The sequence below is a fragment of the Neodiprion lecontei genome, chromosome 2 (genome assembly GCF_021901455.1).
Source record: "Neodiprion lecontei isolate iyNeoLeco1 chromosome 2, iyNeoLeco1.1, whole genome shotgun sequence".
Taxonomy (NCBI): Eukaryota; Metazoa; Arthropoda; class Insecta; order Hymenoptera; family Diprionidae; genus Neodiprion; species Neodiprion lecontei.
This window is the reverse complement of record NC_060261.1, coordinates 43,107,128-43,127,235: the sequence shown is the minus strand read 5'-3', so window position 1 is coordinate 43,127,235 and position 20,108 is coordinate 43,107,128. Positions and strand designations below refer to the sequence as shown.

The following is a 20,108-nucleotide window of genomic DNA, read 5'->3' as shown; positions in this document are numbered from 1 at the left end:
TCGAAGCACGCCACCGTCTCTCTGAACGAAGGTATTACACAAGTAGGACTCGTCCTGGAAGTTGATAAGTCATAGTAAATCACTTGAAGTTATACGGTGGAGAAGAGAGAAACTACGTTGTTGGTGCTGAACGCGGACGTTTATCAAATAATATACCGAGAGGGACGTAAGATCTCATCGTATTTTCTGACAACTATCGACTTTCTTTACCATCTACTCGAATGGAGGAAATGAAACGGTAGCAATTTCTACTGATTGAAAATATATCGAGTGCTTAAGTCCAAGCTGGAAAACGGTTAAAACGGGAAAATTAAAAAACGGAGATTTATAATCGATGACCGATTTGAGTTCGACTGAATTGTATGAGGAAAAAAGGAGTGGAAAAAAAAATTGAAAGCTTGATTTTCATTGAAACGATTCGGTAATTAGTTGATTGAAACCGGCTAGAATGCTATGCAACTTTTGTTAATGCCAAATTCGTAGAATTTCATCTAATTTCAATAGCTCATTGTACCCAAAAATTAATCCTACGCGTATGACCTGACATTGAATTCTGAAGAAACGATTACCTCATGAAATTCATGATCAGTTTGTTATGCGCAACTTGTATTGATTTTAGGAATATTGTATGTTTTGGTAAATTGAAGAATCAGGTAAAAATTAATGTTAAGATAATTTATAAATACCTAATACGTCTTAACGTAAGCGAGCTGTGATTTGTTGGAATTCAAACACTTTTTGTTAATGCCAAATTTCTACAGTCCATTTAATTTCAATGATTAATAGCTCAGTTTGTGCATTGACTGTAAAACTGATATATTCGAAAAGTAAGCACACACGTTTATTATTTGAGATTTGTATTGATTTCAGTTATAAGTTATTTTTTTTATTATATAAGTTAATTTATAGCTAAGTCATTTACAAACAAAACGAGGTATCCATATTCGTCAAAACTGGACATACGATACAGTTTCGTGAAAAAATACGAAGTTTCACGACGTTTATAAAATTGTTGACAACTGCAGAGTTCTTTTCGTCACAATCTTTTACTTTTTCTAATTTCAATGAATCTTTAACTTCTCAAGTCTATAGAATACAGAAAACAAGTTTTTGGAGAAATGTCCGTCTGTCCAAAACTCCCGCGATTATCGCGGAAACGGGTCAATGAAGAAACCTGAAACGTAGAGGATTTAACAACCAAATGATGGACATGAAAAATCACCATGTCATCTTTAATTTGAACTCAGTTCTCAATGTTTTACCGACCAACCTGTACTTTTTCCTCCTTATTATTTTTTCTAAATAAACAACCATGTCCTTCCATCCTATCTATTTTATTTCTCATTTGGTTACCACGCCTCTCAGTTTCAGATTTTTCATCCAGTCGCTTTCGAGATTATCGAGAAAGTTTGTCGACCAGACTGACAGATTCTTCCCTTTTGACGGTGACGAAAGGTTCGCGGAAAAAAGTATTTCACCGGCTTACTTTCTTTCTCCACGCATACCGAGGCTGCAGAATAATCCGAAGGCGAGAGAGCAGAATCACTCTCAATTTCTTCGTCCCGCTCCCAATGCGCAGCTGTGCAGGAGGCGAGATAAGAGAAGAATAGAGAGTGAAAGTAAGACGCTGCATGCACGATCCAGCGTCAATAAGGCATGCCAAACAGGCTTGCCCGCGGGGTAACGGAGCGCACACTCCGTAACCCGTAGCCCGCATCCCGTAGTCCGTAATCCGTAATCCGTAACCCGTATCAGTTATTGATCTCGGTAAAGCAGAGGATGTGGGCCGCGATGTCGTCTGCTGGCCTTTGATTGCGTCCAAAGCCGCGGAGCCGCGACTCGAAGATCCGTCTCCTCTTGCTGGGGCGATTTTCTGTCGACCGGAAAAGGTATACGGACTGCCATTTCCGTTCCAAGTTCGAGCTTGGCCAGCATCCTCTGCTCCGGCGATAAACCCTCTCTCCCAAGATTCCTCTGTTTTCCTACCGTCCGTGCTATCCAGTTTCCACAATCCCTCAAACGTCAAGGTTTGAACCGTTTCTTTTTCCTTTTTTTTTTTACTTTTACCCTAACAGAGATCTAATGGATATGCTTTCCATGCTACTTTGAATTATTTTCTTTCTTTCGATCGATTTGCGAAATGCTAAAAAAAAACGAGACGTCAACGTTTATGGAAATGGAAGCACAATGGGAGATAAAAAAAAAAACAAAAAAATACCGAGAACGGAAGGTTTTCCAGGTTTATTTTATGAGGATTTTTGAGATCCCAACGCGAAATAGCTCGTGTTTCAAACGCTAGGCTCGCAAGCTCGCTCCACCTGTGATAAAGGGCGCCGGCAAAAGTGGGTACCCATGTCCCGCAGGATATAATACGGCTAGCAACCGTCGGCCGAGACACAATGGAATACATATTACACCATCAGCCTACATGTTGCGGGGTAACGCAATACCGTAGTACGTACGTAATTCGAGGAAAAAAACTGCGTGTCGAATGAAAGCTTTGATACCCTGAATGGTGCTTTTATTGCGAATCAGTGGGCTGATTGAACGGTGCAGACGAATTAACCGTCTCTTCGATGCGGCAGAAACGTGGAATTCCTTGTGGTTTTCAAGTCTATCATTCGATTTGTGGAAAAGTAACGGTGACCGCGTCACATCCACAAAGCACTTCGTTTTCCATTCGTGATATATTTCATCTTGATATCAAATATACGTCAAAAGCGGAGCTGGGCCAAGATTGATTGTTCGATGCGTATAATAATAACATCGATTCTTTCGCTGACTTGTGGCCTCACAGTTGTGAAATTACGGGGGTCGTCTGGTGTGTAGGGTGTTTTTTTTTAATCCTTTTTGGGGATTTTTTTAAGGCAAGTCATTCAAATTAAATTTATCTTCATTTTCACGTTATATTTATTGACATTTAAGCAAACTTTTTGATTTTTTTCAAGACGAAATATTGAATATAACCTAATGTACACTGCCGGATAGGAACGTAAGTTAAAAAAAAAGTGTAGACATGATATATCAAAAAGCACTAGACCGATCCTGCTGAAATTTTTACAGCATCTTCATTATATCTATACCTATCGCGTGAGCTAGGATAATCGTGATTGCTTTGGTAGTTTTTGTTTTACGATAAAACATTTGAAATTTACATTTTTTTCGTATTTGTTTAGCTCGTAAAACGAAAACTATCAAAGCAATCACGATTATCCTAGTTCACGCAATAAGGAGGTACAGGTATAATAAAAATGTTGTAAAAATTTAAGCAGGATCGATCCAGTGCTTTTTGAGATATCATGTCTGGACTATTTTTTTACGTACGCTCCTATCGGACACTATACATTAGATTATATTCGATATTCGGACTCGAAAAATTTCACAAAGATTGTTAAAATGTAAATAAATATGATGTGAAAATTGTGAGAAATTTTGTAGCAACAGTTTGCCTTAAAAAAAAAAACACCCAAAGAACCTTTAAAAAAAACAGCCTTACACCAGACGACCTCCTTAAAATTGCGAATCCGCAAAATATTTGAGGGTGTAAACAGTCAGGAGATAATCATCGGGTTGCGTTAATCCGCGAAATTGAGATTTTAGCTCGGGTTTACGGCGAGTATGCGTGCCTTCCCAAAAATTAGACACTAACTCGGTGTTAGGATATAACGAGAGCGGTAATGAATTGGGGTACGAAGGTAAATCAAGCCGCGTATGCAGATAACTCAATATTACCAGCCCCGCATGACTTCGTGTATAGCTATGCAAAGCGTACAATGTTATACGCCCGAGAAATCGTATCACGTTATCAATTATTCGTTTCACCCTCCGTTAGGTTAATATTTAATTACCAGAGCCGGAAAAAAGGGAATAGAGAAAATTTATTACTCGACGAGAGGTGGGCTTACAGGGGTGGAAAATGCGATTGCAACCGATAAGGTAATTTTCGTGCATCGTGTTACATAGTATACGTATACATGTAATATACATCCCACGGTGAGAGGGAAAATGTAGGTTAAAGAGGTAAAACCGCGTACTTTTAAACTTAGTTTTCTTGCTGCAGCGTGAAAGCGGGAAATTACGTAGAATGTGTATAAAAAAAAAAAACAGTGAAAAAATTTGAATCAAGGCAAAAAACGAGAAACTCGTTCAAAAACCGCGCTAGTAATTTGTCCACGAAAGCGCATCGCTCAAAGTTGACGGCTTAGCTAATTGCACCCACTGAAAACCGTAAATACTTGGGCTTTTCAACGGCTGGATGAAACGCACTTTGCCCGGGAAATGCAAAAAGCGTGAAACGCAAGCTGGATGCGATAAATCCCGCTGTCGCGGTGTAGACGCGAGGCTAAAATAATCACTGCGGATGTACGTATAACATGGGAAAGTTAATGAGAAATTTTTCAAATTATACCATCGACTGCGATTGAATCGCAGAGTAGTCGGTGAATATCTTACCTGCAAAAATCCCCCGACGCATGTTGTCGCGTTTGCCAAAACGCCGACCTTGAATTTTTTGAAACGTACACGAAGAATCCACTCTCGGGGCGTCCCGCGAAATGACCGAAAGCGATACCAGCAGGTCAAGGGTCGACCCCAAGTAGCGGCTGTCACCGCGGGGCTGGAGACGTCTTCGTAAATGTCCACAGTTTTATTGCAATGGTCCCTCTCGGCTGAAAATAATTGTCAAGAAGAATCGGTGAGATTGGACGGGCAAAAGTTTGACATCGGTAAAAGTAAAACTACAGTGTAAGCTGAGTGTACCAATTACTGGCACTTTTATTTACCAAAATTAGAAATTGAGGGGCAGAAGTTGTGAATTTCTCGATGACTAAAGCCAATCGCTAGAGGATCAGACACTGCAAATTTATTTTTTGATAATTTTATAACCGAGGATCGGACAGATACGCAACCAAAAAAGGTCAATAAGCAGTACATTTACCTTATTAACTTCATACGCAGAATGACAAAAGTATCGTTGCACCAACGAACGATCACGAATTTTCGGAAATATTGTTGCTGACGCGTGGATCGACGCAGCGAACGTGTACAGGTGTATAATATCAGTCGGAATATCAGTGATACCTGTAGGCTCTACGAATATGTTTATCTAATTTTCTCGATTAGTATCGATGTTTGCATTTCCCCTGTACTCGGACCGGTGTAGCTCAGTCAGCCGTTCGTATTGATACACGTTCATTCGCATGCAGAGAAATTCGTATATCCGTATATTTAACGGGCACGGTATTAGCTAATGGATTGTTCGATTCTATTCTATACGTACAACATCGGTTTGAATAAGCCAGGCATGTAACGACGTACTGCTCGGTGGAAAATGAGTGTACTTCAATTATGGATGCATGGGACGGACAGTCGGAACGAGAAATTAGTGACTATCCAAAGAAAACTTGGTAAATCACACGTTTCTATAATGTCACTGTGTTCGGTTTATACGTGTAATAAAAAATAAAGAATGAAAAAAGTACGCGCGATGCAGTGAAATAATTTAAAATACTGTTTTAACATGCTCTTCCAAATAACGGTGATTCTTTCATTCAGATAATTGAACTCAATTACCTTCGATTCAACTCTTCAGATGTTAGTCCAATCATTTTCTCGTTTCGACGTATATTGTACCCTTTTACCCTTACATGCACCCTTGAATAAAATAGTTGTAACTTTAATTGTCGGAAATTGATATTTTCGACGCCTCGAATCAAACCGATCAAGATCAGTTTCAAAATAAATGATTCGCTGAGAGGACAAAACGAATTCGATTCAGGTATTTCTCCTTTTATGTCCCGTTTGTTTTTCGCTTCAATTCGGCGCCGTCTGTTAAATCGAAGGAAAATCCCGGATACATAAAACTGAGGTAAAAATGGGTTGACGTAAATCGTGGAATTTCCTCCCAGAGCACGTGCAGCCGCGTGAGCTCGACGATAAACACTGTTTGTGTAAGACGCTGGCGGCGTCTATTCCGGGGGTTGCAATATCGCGTCATATCATGCAGCAGTGCACTTAGCCGCTTGCAGCTCCCCCAGAAACCCGGATGAAGATATCTCGTGTACATAGATCACAGCTGTTCGTGTGCCGCACGTATGCTCGCAACACTGCACATATGTATACGGGGCGTTCCACGTCAAATTTGCAATCCGTGTACCTCGGTCCCTTGGATTTTTATCAGTTTTCAGTACGACGTTGCAACCGACTCAAAGGGGTCGCGGAATATTTTTTGACATTTTTTTAGCCACCGGTGACATGAGAAAAAAATTAACAAACCAGTTCAGGAAATGTCCTTTTTAAAAATCTGAAAAAATTCACAACGATCTTATGATTTAAAATATGATTCTTAAGCATGGCACGATAATGGAATCTCAATATTTACTATTTCGTTCGCAAGTTTCTAGTTTTTTCATATGGGAATTGCTTTTGCTACCTTATTTTTCACATGCCACGATCTTAATAGATTGCGGAATCGCGTTCTTTTCATGATTCCGTGATCCTTTTTGATCGGGGAAAATCATATTTTAAATCATAAAGTCACCGTAAATTTTTTCAAATTATTATATTAAAAATATGGCGTTTCGGAATTGGTTTTTTGTTTTTTTTTTTTTTAAACGTCACTGTTGGCTAAAAAAATGTGAACAAAATTCCGAGACCCCCTTGGGTCGGTTGCAGCATCATACTAAAAAATTATCAACATCGAAGGGATTGAGGTACGTGGGTTGCAAATTTGACGTGTAATGCCCCATATACACATCGTATACCCTTGTATTCCTATACAGTATGCACACGTATTATAAGCGAGTACGGCGAACGGGGAAATATTCGCGTGCTGGAATAGCGGGTGACGGTTAAACCGGGCTAATTTAAGTTAACTGGAGGCAATCAGCTCGGCACCTGATTACTCGCGTGATTAAAAACCGAGCAAAGCTCGTTAAATTCACAGGTCGACCGTCGCGCCGCCAAATGGCGAATAGTCTCGTACTTTCAACCGCTAAAAAGGGAATGAAAAATTCTCGTCTCTTCATGCCGCCATGGCTGTTCTATTGCGCTAGTCCATAGACAGCCGAGGATCAAAGTAAAGGACTCGGTTAATCTGTCATATTGATCTGCATCCGGATTCAGTATCATCTTTTTGCCTATTTAATCATCGAGTTTTTCTCCGGTTTCCGATCATTCATCTGGCACATTTCACTGTCGGTCGGTGACCGAAATTGTGCAAATCAACCTTGTCGCCGGATTTGCTACTGCTATCGATGAAAATTCGCGTCATTGAAATTGACTCGAGGAATTTTTGTCATCGTCTTTGGAGCGTTTAAGGGTCGCTTCATCCCTCCGCAGCAGCTTTACTTTGAACCTCGCGTTTCACAACGTCAAATAAGCCATCGGGTAAATATTGAGCCATGAGTTTATTCACCGTAGATCCTACGGAGTAGATCGTTCGCACGAGGAGACGTTTGACGAGACCAGCTGAAAGATTAAGAAGCCTGAGGCTGCAGCGGTAGCAGATGATGAAAAAAAAAAAAAAACCTCAAAGTTAATCCAAACCTGACAGTCGAAAAATGTCAGAAACGGAACAGACTACTCCAATCGGAATTCAAGGGGATCGAACGAGCGACATAATAAAACGATTCGGAGAGTAAACTGAAAGAGTAATTCACTGCTATGATTTGGAATGGAAACAATGTTCCCTTCGCCAGTAAATCAATTTTCCATTTTCTTTGAACAGTAAAAATAAAACCTTCGCCACGTGATTTTGAAAGGTTAAATGCACGGATTTAGTGCGACGAGTGCCGAGTAAAAAAGGATATCGATAAAAAGAATAGAAGAGAAATCGAAGAAAGGACTCAGAAAAAGACGTGGCGTTGAGCGATGAGCTTAAAAATTTTACAGCCCGTTTCTCGTTCGAACAAATTACGATTATTATTATTATACACACGGCTGATGAACTTGGAGAACCGTCTTCCAGTATTTTGTTTTTTTTTTTCCCAGATATAACGCAACGGTCAAAAGTCAGCTAACAGACACTTTTTGAAGAAATGTCAGGTATGCTGGTGAGAAAACTCTGACTCAATCATATTGTCAGAGGGAAATGCAGTCAAGGCTAGACTTGCGTACAGTATCGTCGACTTTTTTTCTTTCCTTGCCGTGTTCTTACATTTCGATTTATTCATCTCACAAAGTCTAGAAAAATAGCGTAGTGCAATTTGCATCGTAGCTGCTTGAAATTGCCCAGCTTATAAGTTGGGGTCGGGGCTATGAGGAGAAAAAAAACATGATTAATTCGTATAAACCGAGTGGAATTACGCCCATCATTGCCGGAGGAAGGGAGGAAGGAGAACTCCGGGTTCTATACGATGAAGAATGTCGATACTATCGGAGGATTAGCAATAAAGTAGAGAATTTAAGATACGGAGGATCAGCTGGGCGGGTGTATAAGCTGTATAGATATAATACTTGAGAATCGCGATTTATCCGGCTTCTGACTGCTGCCTCTGTGCATTCCCTCCCCCTACAGATACGTGTATATCGAATTGCACTCGGAGCAGAGTGGAGACTGTGCTTCTGAGTAGCTTGCGGCGAACGCGACGACGAATTGCAGGAAAGAAAAAGAACGGCGGAAAAATAAAGGAAAAGAAAAGAAATAAAGAGACCGAAGCGGGAGAGGAAAACGTCCAGTCCGCGCTCGATGGAAAGTAATAAAATCCACTCCACGCAACTCCATGAACTTTATTATATATAATATCAAGCTGTCGGTGTCAAGTTTTTTTAAATTTTGTTATAATAGAAAATCGCAACAACCGACGTCGATCCTGTTTCACTCGAAGTACGATATCAACGATACAAATGCATTCGATCGGTAAAATGGCTGATTAGCAACGGGCGGTTTTCCCTCTTTCTTGAGCGATATTCGTGATGCAACAAGCGCAAATTTTTAAGCGTTTAAATTTTTAAACACAGCGCCATTTCTTTAAGGCTGAAAGTTGACAATTGATTGACTGACAGGTACGCACACCATGCGAGTCGCACCCACGCCTTAGCGCCGTTTCCATCTTATTCCGGAAATTGCCAAGCTGATTGAAACGGAGCCGATAGTTTGTTCGATTGTTTAACAAAAAATTGATATCAAAAAAAAAAAAAAAACAAATTAATGCTTGGGTTAGATTGTAAAATAAAAGTTCGCTATCAAACTAACGTATTTTTTTTTCTTCTTTTTCCGACAATATGAAGTATTCGTGACGGATGCGAGTATTCGTCACATCACCAGCAATAAGTCACAGGTACATAGGAGAGAGTTGCGTTGCAACGTTTCGTTTATATTATCCGGCCGTTCCAGAGGCCACATGGGAGAAACGAAGATCGATCTGCCAGACCGTTGGAGAAAAAGCTGGTAGAGCCAGACGAGGCAGGAACCAGCTCGCAAAATACGGAGACACGCGAGTACTCCGCGTAACAACAACCCTTCATGGAGCACACTGTGCGCGACGTAACCGCGACTCGAAGGTGCTCGAGTTGCGACCGTTGCGACAACAGGATCGTAAAGCTGCTCCCACACTCGATGATAAAAGGGAATAAGAACCGACGGGGGTTTACTGGTTAATCCCCGACAGTCGTATTCGCCTCCTTCCTCCTCCTTCCGCCTCTGCCTTCTTTCCTCCGCCCTTCGAGTAGGTATACCCTTCGCCAACCCGGCCGCAGATACGACTGATTCTCGACGAGTCGTAGGAGCAAGCTCTTGTTGTTGTTTGGCAAACGCAAACGCAGACCAGAAATCAAACACAGGTCGGTATGACAATTGCGAGTGTCGGGGATTGAGAGTTCAACTAGCTGTAGGATGAAGGATTCGGCATCGTTGATAGAACGTTCGGTCCAATTCGCTTTTTTTCATTATATAGAATGCGGCATTCCTGCGCGTGAAATTAGCAGTCCGTGTAACTCGCCCCCTTCGATTTTCATCATTTTTTAGTATGATGTTCTTGTCAGACCAAATGAGTCTCGGGAATTTTGACACATTTTTTTAAAAATGTCGTTTTTGGAATTTGTTTTTCGATTTTCTTCCAAATATCACCAGTGGCTAAAAAAAAATTTGAAGCGAATTCCGAGAGAGATCATACCAAAAAAATGATCAAGATCGAAGGGAGTCAGGTATGTACATGGGCTGCTAATTTGACTTGAGTCGACTCAACTATTTGGTTGTACGCGTGGTTTCATGCTGCCAAATATTCGACGGTATCTGTCGGATCAACATATTCGGTCGATTAAATATATCTACGGAAACTTGACCTACACCTTCGACTCGATTCAATCAAAGGATTTCGTAATTTGCATCTAAAAGCAAGCGAACGAATCAGTTTCAATTGATCGACGACGGAGTAAGTAAAGATTAAATGCTTCGACAAGGTGGTCATGGGTATTATTGAAAAGCAATTCACATCCGCATACTCAAGATACGATCGAGAGGTAATATTCAAAGAAGGAAATAAAGAAGTTGACGAAACGATGACCGATCATTACATAGTTTGGTCAGTGGTTACAGGCAGCTCGTCGTGTCTTATCGTCGATAAAACAGAGGGTTGATGGCTGGTGTCGACCGGTCCATTAAGCTCGATGTTCCGCCGGTGACAAAAACCCGGCAGCGGGCGGATTATTCGGCATGCATTGATTACACGGCTTCACCGGCAAGCTCTGTGAAACACCGGTTTTCCTGCATTCGCCCGCTAATGACACCGCACGATGGCCGAGCATTGTCCCGTTCCTGGGCATCAAACTACCAATATACGTCTAGCCGTCGGAATTTAGTCGGGTAGGTACACTAATTTTCGAGTCCGACCATCGAGAGCCGACGACGCATGGCAGGAGGCACAGTTTGCTTTTACCACAGATCCTTTGAACCCCGTTTTTCCCATTCCTTTTTCATTCGCTTCGGTCCTTTCGCAGCGCAATATTAAGAAATCACAGACACGCAAACGGCGATGTGAGATAAGTGTGCCGGTGATCGACACGTTTAGACCCAATTACCGAACCTCGTATCTTCCAAAATTACAAGTTGGAGGCACAGACTGTGAATTTCTCTATGACTAAAGTGTGAATCGCCGGAGGTTTAAACACTGTAAATTTATTATTTCGTAATCTTACAACCAAGGATCAAACAGATACAACCTGTAACTGGGACACTCACCTTATCAACCGACCCATTGCACCGGGGAAATTATTACAAGTATAACAAACACTGTCCTTCCGTTTCCGGAGCACCTGCGTAATAGGCGTGTGTGAAATAGAGAATGGGAAGGTCGAATGGTCGAGGATAGGCGGCACTTCGGTGAAAGATGACTGTGGGGCTGAGAGAAGATTAGAGACTATTAATGGGGGAATAGGCGCTTGAGTCCAAGGCATACCTGGTAATTAATTTCCCTTGAACAAGGCAAATGCCTCTATTGTACCGAGCTTACACTCTGCAACGGAACTAAATGGGGATCGGCAATCCCGAAACCGTCGGGCAAAAACAGGTACCACTAATCCGGGCTCGCGTTAGTTGGTAAACCGTTGATAAAAAAAAGCGATCTTTAGTTATAGCTGTTCGGTTGTAATTTATAGTCGAGTAAGTATGTGTGTACCTACAGTTGTTATACCGGATCGGCAAAACATCCGAGTTTCGCGTGCTTGGCTCCGGGAATTCAACGCGATTGCGTAATTACCTTACAGCACGGTGAAATATAGCCTCCTTCATTTTGCGGTATAATAAAACTCTAAAAGGTGCTCGCGTTATCTTTACTGTATATGCCTACACCTACTCGCCTAGTTGATCCACCGGATAATCACCTCGCACGAGATCGCGGAGCTGCTGTATGTACGTATGGGGCAACCCGTGCAATTTCGATCTGGGTCTGACCCTTGACCTCTCGGATTGGGTTCGCAATTTTTCACAAGATTGTTCTCACTTTGAAAGGCGCTCGGTTTTTTTTTTTTAGATTTTTTTGACTCGATTTGAATGTTCTAGAATTTTTTAAACACGATTTTATCGATCGACACTATTTGAAAATCTGAAAAATCGAATAAATAGTGTCGATCGATAAAATCGTGTTTAAAAAATTCTAAAACATTCAAACCGAGTCAAAAAAATTAAAAAAAAAAACCGAGCGATTTTCAAAGTGAGAAAAATCTTACAAAAAATTGCGAACCCAATCCGAGAGGTCTAGGGTCAGACCCAGGTCGAAATGGTATGACCTTGCTCCATACGTACCTTGTACCTCAATACCGTTGTATGTATCCAAGAGTGTAACCAGCTGAGTGAGTATTAACTAGGCTTGCCCCCGCTTCCCATCAGCGGGTTCAATCGATATTGGAGAGCTTATTTTTATACTGGCATTTATACTGGGGGACATTTACAGCAACAATGCAGTACAGTAATTGGTAAATATTTTTCTAACCGTGCTCTTCGAGGTCTCGTTGCAATTAGATGAAAGTGAGGAGAGTGAGGGAACCCGGTGGGAGAAAAAGAAGGAGGGGGGGGGGGGGGGAGAGTTTGCAACATCAGTCGGCCGCGCAAAATGAGCCGCAGCTGTTACGCGATCCCTGAGGGACGCGGCACGGGATGCGTTGGGGAGAAAACGTGTTTTTTTAAACAAAGAATAAAATAAAAAATAAAAAAAATTCGCATCGTAACACCTCCCCTGTAAATTAAAGAATTAGTGTGTTGAAATCAACACGCTTTTCGACGCCGTTATGTGGATGTTACACATCTTGAAAAAAAAAAAAAATAGAAATGCTCGTCAGGTCAGCGACAGGGATGTTGGCTCAGTTGAAACGAGGAATAGGCATCGAGATTCTGAACGTTAATCAAAGCCCACTTTATGCTAGTGCGGGGTAAATTACACGTTTGACAAGTTGCACAAGGTACGCTGTTTTAACGATGCATGACAGACGTACAGTCGAGTCGAAAATTATTGACGAGAGAGAAACAGGGTAGATCAAAGCTTTCCAAAGTTCGATCGAAGCTAATGAAGTCAATTCCAATGAAGATAGCCCGTGTTGTGTATAAAAATATTTTGAAACACTCAATCTAATCTGTGACCGAACTTTATTGTTAATAACGTCAAAGAAATCACATTATTTTACTATTCTCACATCGAAAGATCCGTCAAGTTCGGCCGATTCTAATGAAAAATATCTCTCCATTCAATTAGCAATGAAATCCCTACAAACTGACGAAAACACATTTTTTTTAGAAATTCTAAGAATTTTTTCATTGAAATTAATAACAAAATGGCGACATGGCGCATATACGTAGCGAAAGTCTCCAAACTCGAGGGCTTTTGCGGTGGCGCATCTCCCGACATCACCGCCCAACTTGTAACAGATAGAAGTGTTTTCATTTTCTTAATTAAAGAAAAAAAAATACTCATGAAAACAGCTATGATTTTAGACCGTCCAAGCTATAAATCCCCCCTCCCCCAAGCAATCACCGAATATTCCGTTACTCGATACAGAGTAAAATTGTTTAATTTCAACGATGTTCCGTTCGCGTGCAGAGTTCTCAATTCCCGAGATGGGGTTTTCAAACAAATATCCCCAAACTAGGACACAATGCGGACGGACGACAAGGGATCGAGACTGCTCGGCTAAACTCGACAAAAAGGCCGACTGCTAAAATACGTCCGGTGTGTATAGCTACTTTGAGTTTAATCGCTGGTATCTAAATACAAATTTTTGTACAGGAGGAGAAGCGACCGGGAAACCGGAAACTGGAAAAGTGGGAACATGGAGTCGAACGGATCGAGACTATCGTTTATCCGACTCACCCTTAGAGCGGAGAATAAAATCTTTTCAAATTCACGCACGGCCAGTCTGAGAATCCCTTATCGGATAAAAGCCAATTAACAAGATTATGCTTCATAAGAACAGCGTTTTCCTTTACGAACGACAAAATCATCTGCATGATAAAGATTCTTCAACTCGTGATATAAATTCGAATATAATCAGTTTGTAAAAAAATTTGCAAACATGTGTTTAACAGAAAAATAATAATCGTAAAACAAAGAAAAAATTGCGAAATAAAGGCAAAGGAATTATATAATCGGCAGCCTCGACGTTGGGTAAATTTTCGATTCGATTCTTTCCCGAGAACGCAGAGACGAAGGAATCTCGGAATTATTATCACGGCGTGGTGAAAATAAAGGGGGAAGAAAGAGGAAAAACAGGGCTCGGAGATCCCTGAGGAGATGGTGAAAGCTGCGCGCGGCACGAAGAAGGAAAAGAAGGCAGGTATAGGTGAAGATAAGATAGGTACTGTCAAAACATCGCGAAAGATTTGCGCGACGACCAAGTCCCAGGCCAGTTGGAAATATATTGCTTTTTTTCGCGCTGTGTGTGTCTGTTTTTTTCTTTTTTTTTTTTTTTTCTTTTTACTTATTTTGTTTTATTTTTCTTTTATTTACTTTTTTCCTTCCTTTCCCTGAAACTAGACGATGTGTTTCTTTCACTTCGCGCCAAGGGTCCCATCCGAATGTAACCCCAGGAAAAATCCAGACGCGACGTCTTTTTTTCTGATCTGTAAGGGTCGATTCCTTTCTGTGAATTTTGTTAATTATATGTATGTATGTGATAAAATTATTGCGACAAATATTATTGAGGTATAAACTGGAGATCGTTCATGGAAAACTTGGAAACTTTCCGACACGCGATCCGGACTGACTTTCAATTTTACTGTCCTCAGCTATACGAAAAGCTACAACTGCATTAAGGGCGAAGAATCGTTCTAAAAAAAACCCCGATATTCTAACGCGTACACCGAGAAAAATTTCATTTTTTACAGTAACTAGAAAAATTCAGTAATACTGGTATCGTTAAAAAAAACTGTTTGAACATTGTTGGGATTACGAAAAACGAGGTACACGCAACCGTTTTGCGCTATTGTCGATCCTTTTTTGGTAATAGCAACGCAAACCCAGTTTGTTCGGTTAACTGTACTTTTTTAGTTAAACGAGGCCTTAAAATCAATTTATCTTTGCACAAGTATTAAATTTTTCCAACAGTTACAAGAAAATATATTAACAGTGATCGTAATGGGAAAGAATAGTAAGAGATACTAGACTTTCCGGTAACAGCTATAAAAATAATTTTCACATTCTACCCAGAAGTATATTTTCCGATTCTGGTAAAAAATGAAAATAGTTAAGGACCGAGCGGTAACCGGAGCTAAAAATTTCCCCCAGTGCAGGCTTACAGTAAACGGTTACTGGGTATTTTGCCCGAGGTGAATTATGGCGAAACGAAAGACCCCGGCCTCCGTCGCACGTGCCGATCCACAGCAGGAAATTAAGGGACGACTAAGGATCCAGAACATTCAACTCCAGATGGGACACGAGCAATTTATAGCGTTAGCCCGGTTCAGCCTCAATTATAACCGACTGATTTCCGACGGTCTTTGTCAGCCGATGAGGTTCGAGCTTCGCAAAGTTTGTCGCTTGGAGACGGTCTCGATGCAGCTTGAAAGCTCTTGTCACCTCAAACGGCGACACCATTCGCGAATGCTCGGCGATAGGTGTAATTGAATAGCCCCTACAGGCGGATGAGATGAGTAGCCGTGAAGAGATCAGGTGTGTATACTTTCAACGGCTCTTCGGTGTAGCGTCGTTTCCTCGGTTCCGTCCAGGACGAATGGCCCACCAGGGATAACCGTCGGCTAAAAGGGATTCGGGACGAGGGCGGGCGGGAGGGTACCTGGGTCGAGATTATATCGATCGTTTCGAAAATCAATGGAGCCATTCTCTCTCCCCCAACGAGCTCGTCTTAATATGCAGTCAAATTTTCATATTGATGGACGAGGAACGTGAATGGCGTGCCGAAGTTATCGAGTCACGTGCCTCGGGGCACGTACCAGACAAATTTCATTTGCGTCTGGGCATTCTTCGCCGCTTCATCGTCTTCCCCCCTCCCCTTTTCCCACGGCTTATCGCGATCCTCACTCCCCATCATCCCCATCCGCACTCCCTCTGCATCGTGTCCCTGTCATTTTGACCTGGACAAAGGACGGTGAAGGGGGGAGAACAAACGGGAACATTCTTTCGCCCTGGATTCTGCTCTCCTCCATACGTGGGGCCCCGGAATTGAATCGAATGGATTTTGTTCGACTCTCTTTGGAAAAATTTTTGCAAAAACTGGCTCAATGGTATCGTGGCGAAATTTCTCAGTCACTTTTTTCATGACCGTTTCTTGTGTGTGGGGAAAGAATATTTGTTTTTTGGTTTTGAGTTTATATTTAAATAAATAAATTTTGGTACTATACGCTGAATCATAAGCAAAATTTTCATTCGTTGCTTGTAAAGTTTGCATTTGTTTTTCGTGAGTTGATCAATGAGAATTGAAGTTTTTGGTTTATAGGTAATATGGATGCCTGATCAGAAGAAGAAGGAAAACGTTTTCACCAAGATGCGATTGACTTTGAACGACGTTGTCAGAGGCGGTATAAGGAGAGCGTGATGGGGGATTACGTTCGAGGTTTTATACGAGAAAGTTGATACGAATATGGAAAAATTACAAAAAATTTTCATTTTTGAACTTTGTTTATCAATTCTTTCACATTTTTATTTTATTATTAATTATTATTCTTTAATACAAGTAATTTAAAGGCGATACTGAAGTTTGATTAATTGTTATCCACAATAAATATTTGAGAAAATAGATGATTTTTCTTAAAATCCGTAATATCGTTCCAGTTTATACAAAAGCAAACTTTACCTGATAAAACTATTTTTACTTAATGAAAATTTGACATGTAGAACCCAGACTGAAAATTTGCGTCGACCGGTGTGATTGATTCAAAAACATGATTCTCGTTTGTACGAATCTACCGGTGATTTTTATCGAAAAAATTCGTATCACCGCTTCCTTTTCAGTGAATACTAAACGCGGTTAAACGCTTATCGCACGGATGTGTCTATCCTGATTACCGGTATCGGCAAGTCTGGGGCACTGCACGCGAACTTACCTACGTGCGACATACCTTATATAATATCGGTCACGAAGCGATGCACGTATGCGCACGATAGCGTTAAATGCGGGTGTAAGGTGGCTTTGCCTTACTGGCTAACGTGATTCGAATGCCGGCCGGTTGACGTTTAACAGTGTTATCGGAACCCGGCGTTCTCGCCGTGGGTCGAATATTACTGTTATAATGCGAAACTCGGGGTAGTTTCTACGAATTGCGATACGCCGCCCGGCGAATCTTCGAGGAGGTCGCTGAGTTCGAAGTTTATTGTACAGATCCATAGGTCGAGTGATTTTCCTGAAAATGCGGGAAAATCAATACCGAAATTATCGATCGAAAGCTTGGATAACGATTTTTCGTTTCAAATCTATTTCAGGTGCCTCAAAATCTGGTAGATTGTAAGTTTGTCTCTTTTCGTTTAAAAATAATCATTCTCAGAAATTCACGGAGCTAGTGGATTTTTTTTGTTTTTTTCAACCTTCAAAATGCGATTTAAATAAAGAATAATCATCCGAACGAAATGATTGTACGGAGAGTGAAATCGAGCGAATAAACTTATCGATTCTCTGCCACTTTGGAATAATAAATCGATATCTGTAAGCCTGTTGTACGTAATTTCGCTAGTTTTCGTTTTTACATTTTGAGTAAAACCTTCGTATAGTAAGCTTGTAAATTAATTATCCAACTTTCTTAACCGTTCGATGCATCACTGGAGAAACCGAGGTAGTTGCACATCCCTCCCGTATATACACGATGGTCATATAACTCGAGGTCACAGTTTGCAATATCGTTAAAATCGGGGTTTCTGGAGGAGAAGAGCGCAGCAGCTCTTATCTCGGTAATATAATTTTCAATTACGTTCCACGTCTAATATTTATTCATCATCTCGCCCCGCGGGTGAGGCAAGTTTAACTCGGTTCGCACAGTAGTTCGCGGGCCCGAACTACCCGCTGTGATATATATTACATTGGATGTGCTTCTCGAGCTGGGGCCGAGGAGCATCCGGTTGTCCCCAACGGGGTTGCACGTTTCCGCGGTGTAATAACGCCGGGGAGATGAAGAAGAAGAAGAAGAAGAAGAAGAAAAAGAAGAGGAAGAAAAAGAGAAAGAAAGCGCCAACCTTGTCGTCGTCTCATCGTCGGCCTGTAACCGACGAAACTTTAGGCCTGTCCCACCGGCGATAAGACTCCCAGGATAATCCTGGGCCCGCGCTAAAATTTGAATTTAATCTCGCCGAAGCTCAACAGTTTCGTTATATCCATGCATACCGGTTATATTTGCATAGAGAAGTCCTGAACCGTAAAACTTTCCACTGTGTCCGCGATGCCGTATATATATATATATATTTTATATATATATGTATATATGTATATATATATTCACACACATAATCAGCCAAGTTCCTCGACCCTCAAAAACCGGCGTATATCTGGAAGCAAGCCAGTGTTGTCCCATATTTCTAGTGTGTGTCCTCTGAATATCGTAGAGTGAAATAATTTTGTAAACTGAGGCTGATAGCTTCGGATGCTTCCCTCTTTGTCTTCTTTTTTCTTTTACGGTATAATAATTTTGCGGGAAATCAAACCGAGCACTTTTTTAAATCACGGCACGCGAATCGCAGTGCAGTATTTCCGTGATAGGTACACTTATATGTATATATGTTATACAAGAAGGATAACATCGCCGTCGAATCGATCAATTTAAAACGACGCTTGGTTCTCGTTCAGGCGGATATGAAGGCGCAAGTTTGCTTCGCGTGCGCCGATATTTTAGCCTGGATTTTCAGCTTCGCTGCGGTGTAATCATCGCCATGTAACGCAGGTATATTGCATACGTATTACACGGTGCTGAGTGCCGACAGTTGATAGACGGAAGCCGACGGCTATTCTGCACTCGCGTCGAGTTGCAGAATCGCTTATTTCGCCCGACGATCACGCCGAGTCAGCCGAGATTTCCGTACAATGGAGTATCGGATAGATCGGAGCAATTTTTTCAGGGATCATAAGGACAAGTGTATTCATCTCTTCAGAAAATGTAGAAACCTCCTCTCATTGATTAATTTTCTTTACCGTAAAACGAGGTTAACAGTTTTTCTTTTCCCAATTTATTCCTAGTTGCGCACGATGATACATTTATGCCAAACTGGGTTTTTACACTACGCAATGTATATATTTCACTTTTTCGAATCTCTCTTAGAAAACGGATCTCTTCTCTTCGGGATAAACAACCGGGACAGTATTTTTAAGAATAAAAAATTACATTTCAAATCGAATCTAAGTTTCTTGATATTTTTTTTTTTTTTTTTTGTATTTAGAAGAGTTTCACTTTCCGAATATGGACTTCGTCGTTTCTTCATTTGCCTAATTTTTCCACTGGGCTGTACTTTCTGTACATCATTGAGTTCGTCCAAATCCGGAAGCTCGACTTTAAAATGGGAGGATAAAGGAAGGGGGGTAAAACTTTCCGTCGGACACCAAGAATCGAAAGACAAGACCGGAAGTGGGGCAAGCCGAGATGCAGATGCGCCAGGAATCGGGATTATAGGAAACCGAGTTGCACTATTTCTGTTATTTTATCGCAACCCGAGGACTCTGAAAGTTCAAACTTGGCCCGTATATAGTCAGGGATTCGTGGATAAGATGAGCTCGCGTTACGATTGGTGGAAACTCGATTTCGCCACAGTTTCGGAACTTTTGGTCGGTACGCACCAAAGCCGGGCGAACCTCAGTGGAGGAAACCTAATTTAATCTCTTGGAATCTAATTTACGTCCCGACAGTATAAGAGGCGCAGCGAGAGTTGAGGCGGATTTTCCTACAGTCTTCACTGCTTGCTCGCATTACCTGCAACGTTGAAAAGATTTCATCCGAGAACACGCGTCGCGAATTATCTCTGGAATAGACCACGGATTTGACGAGTCCATTTCGATCGGGTAACATCCATACGAATTAACGATATTCGATTAGATTACATGATTTCCTTTGCATCGTGCACTAGAAATGACCAAATCGATTAATCGACCGACTCGATTATTTTATCTCACAGTCGGTTTTTGTTTTTTACTCCCATAAATTTATGTGATTAAAGTATCAATTATTATTATTGTCATACTTACCGAGTACCTAT

General features: G+C 41.2%; 1 protein-coding gene across 2 annotated transcripts in view; it reads right to left on the bottom strand.

Annotated features, from left to right (window-relative positions):
- The window catches only part of LOC107216507 (cubilin), an 84,275-nt gene that overhangs the window by 17,392 nt on the left and 46,775 nt on the right, over window positions 1-20,108 (bottom strand). For both annotated transcript variants that reach the window (XM_046731083.1, XM_015653716.2), the window contains one exon: window positions 4,453-4,667. In XM_046731083.1, the coding sequence (XP_046587039.1) occupies window positions 4,453-4,667 (215 nt within the window). The remainder of the gene's footprint in view (window positions 1-4,452; window positions 4,668-20,108) is intronic.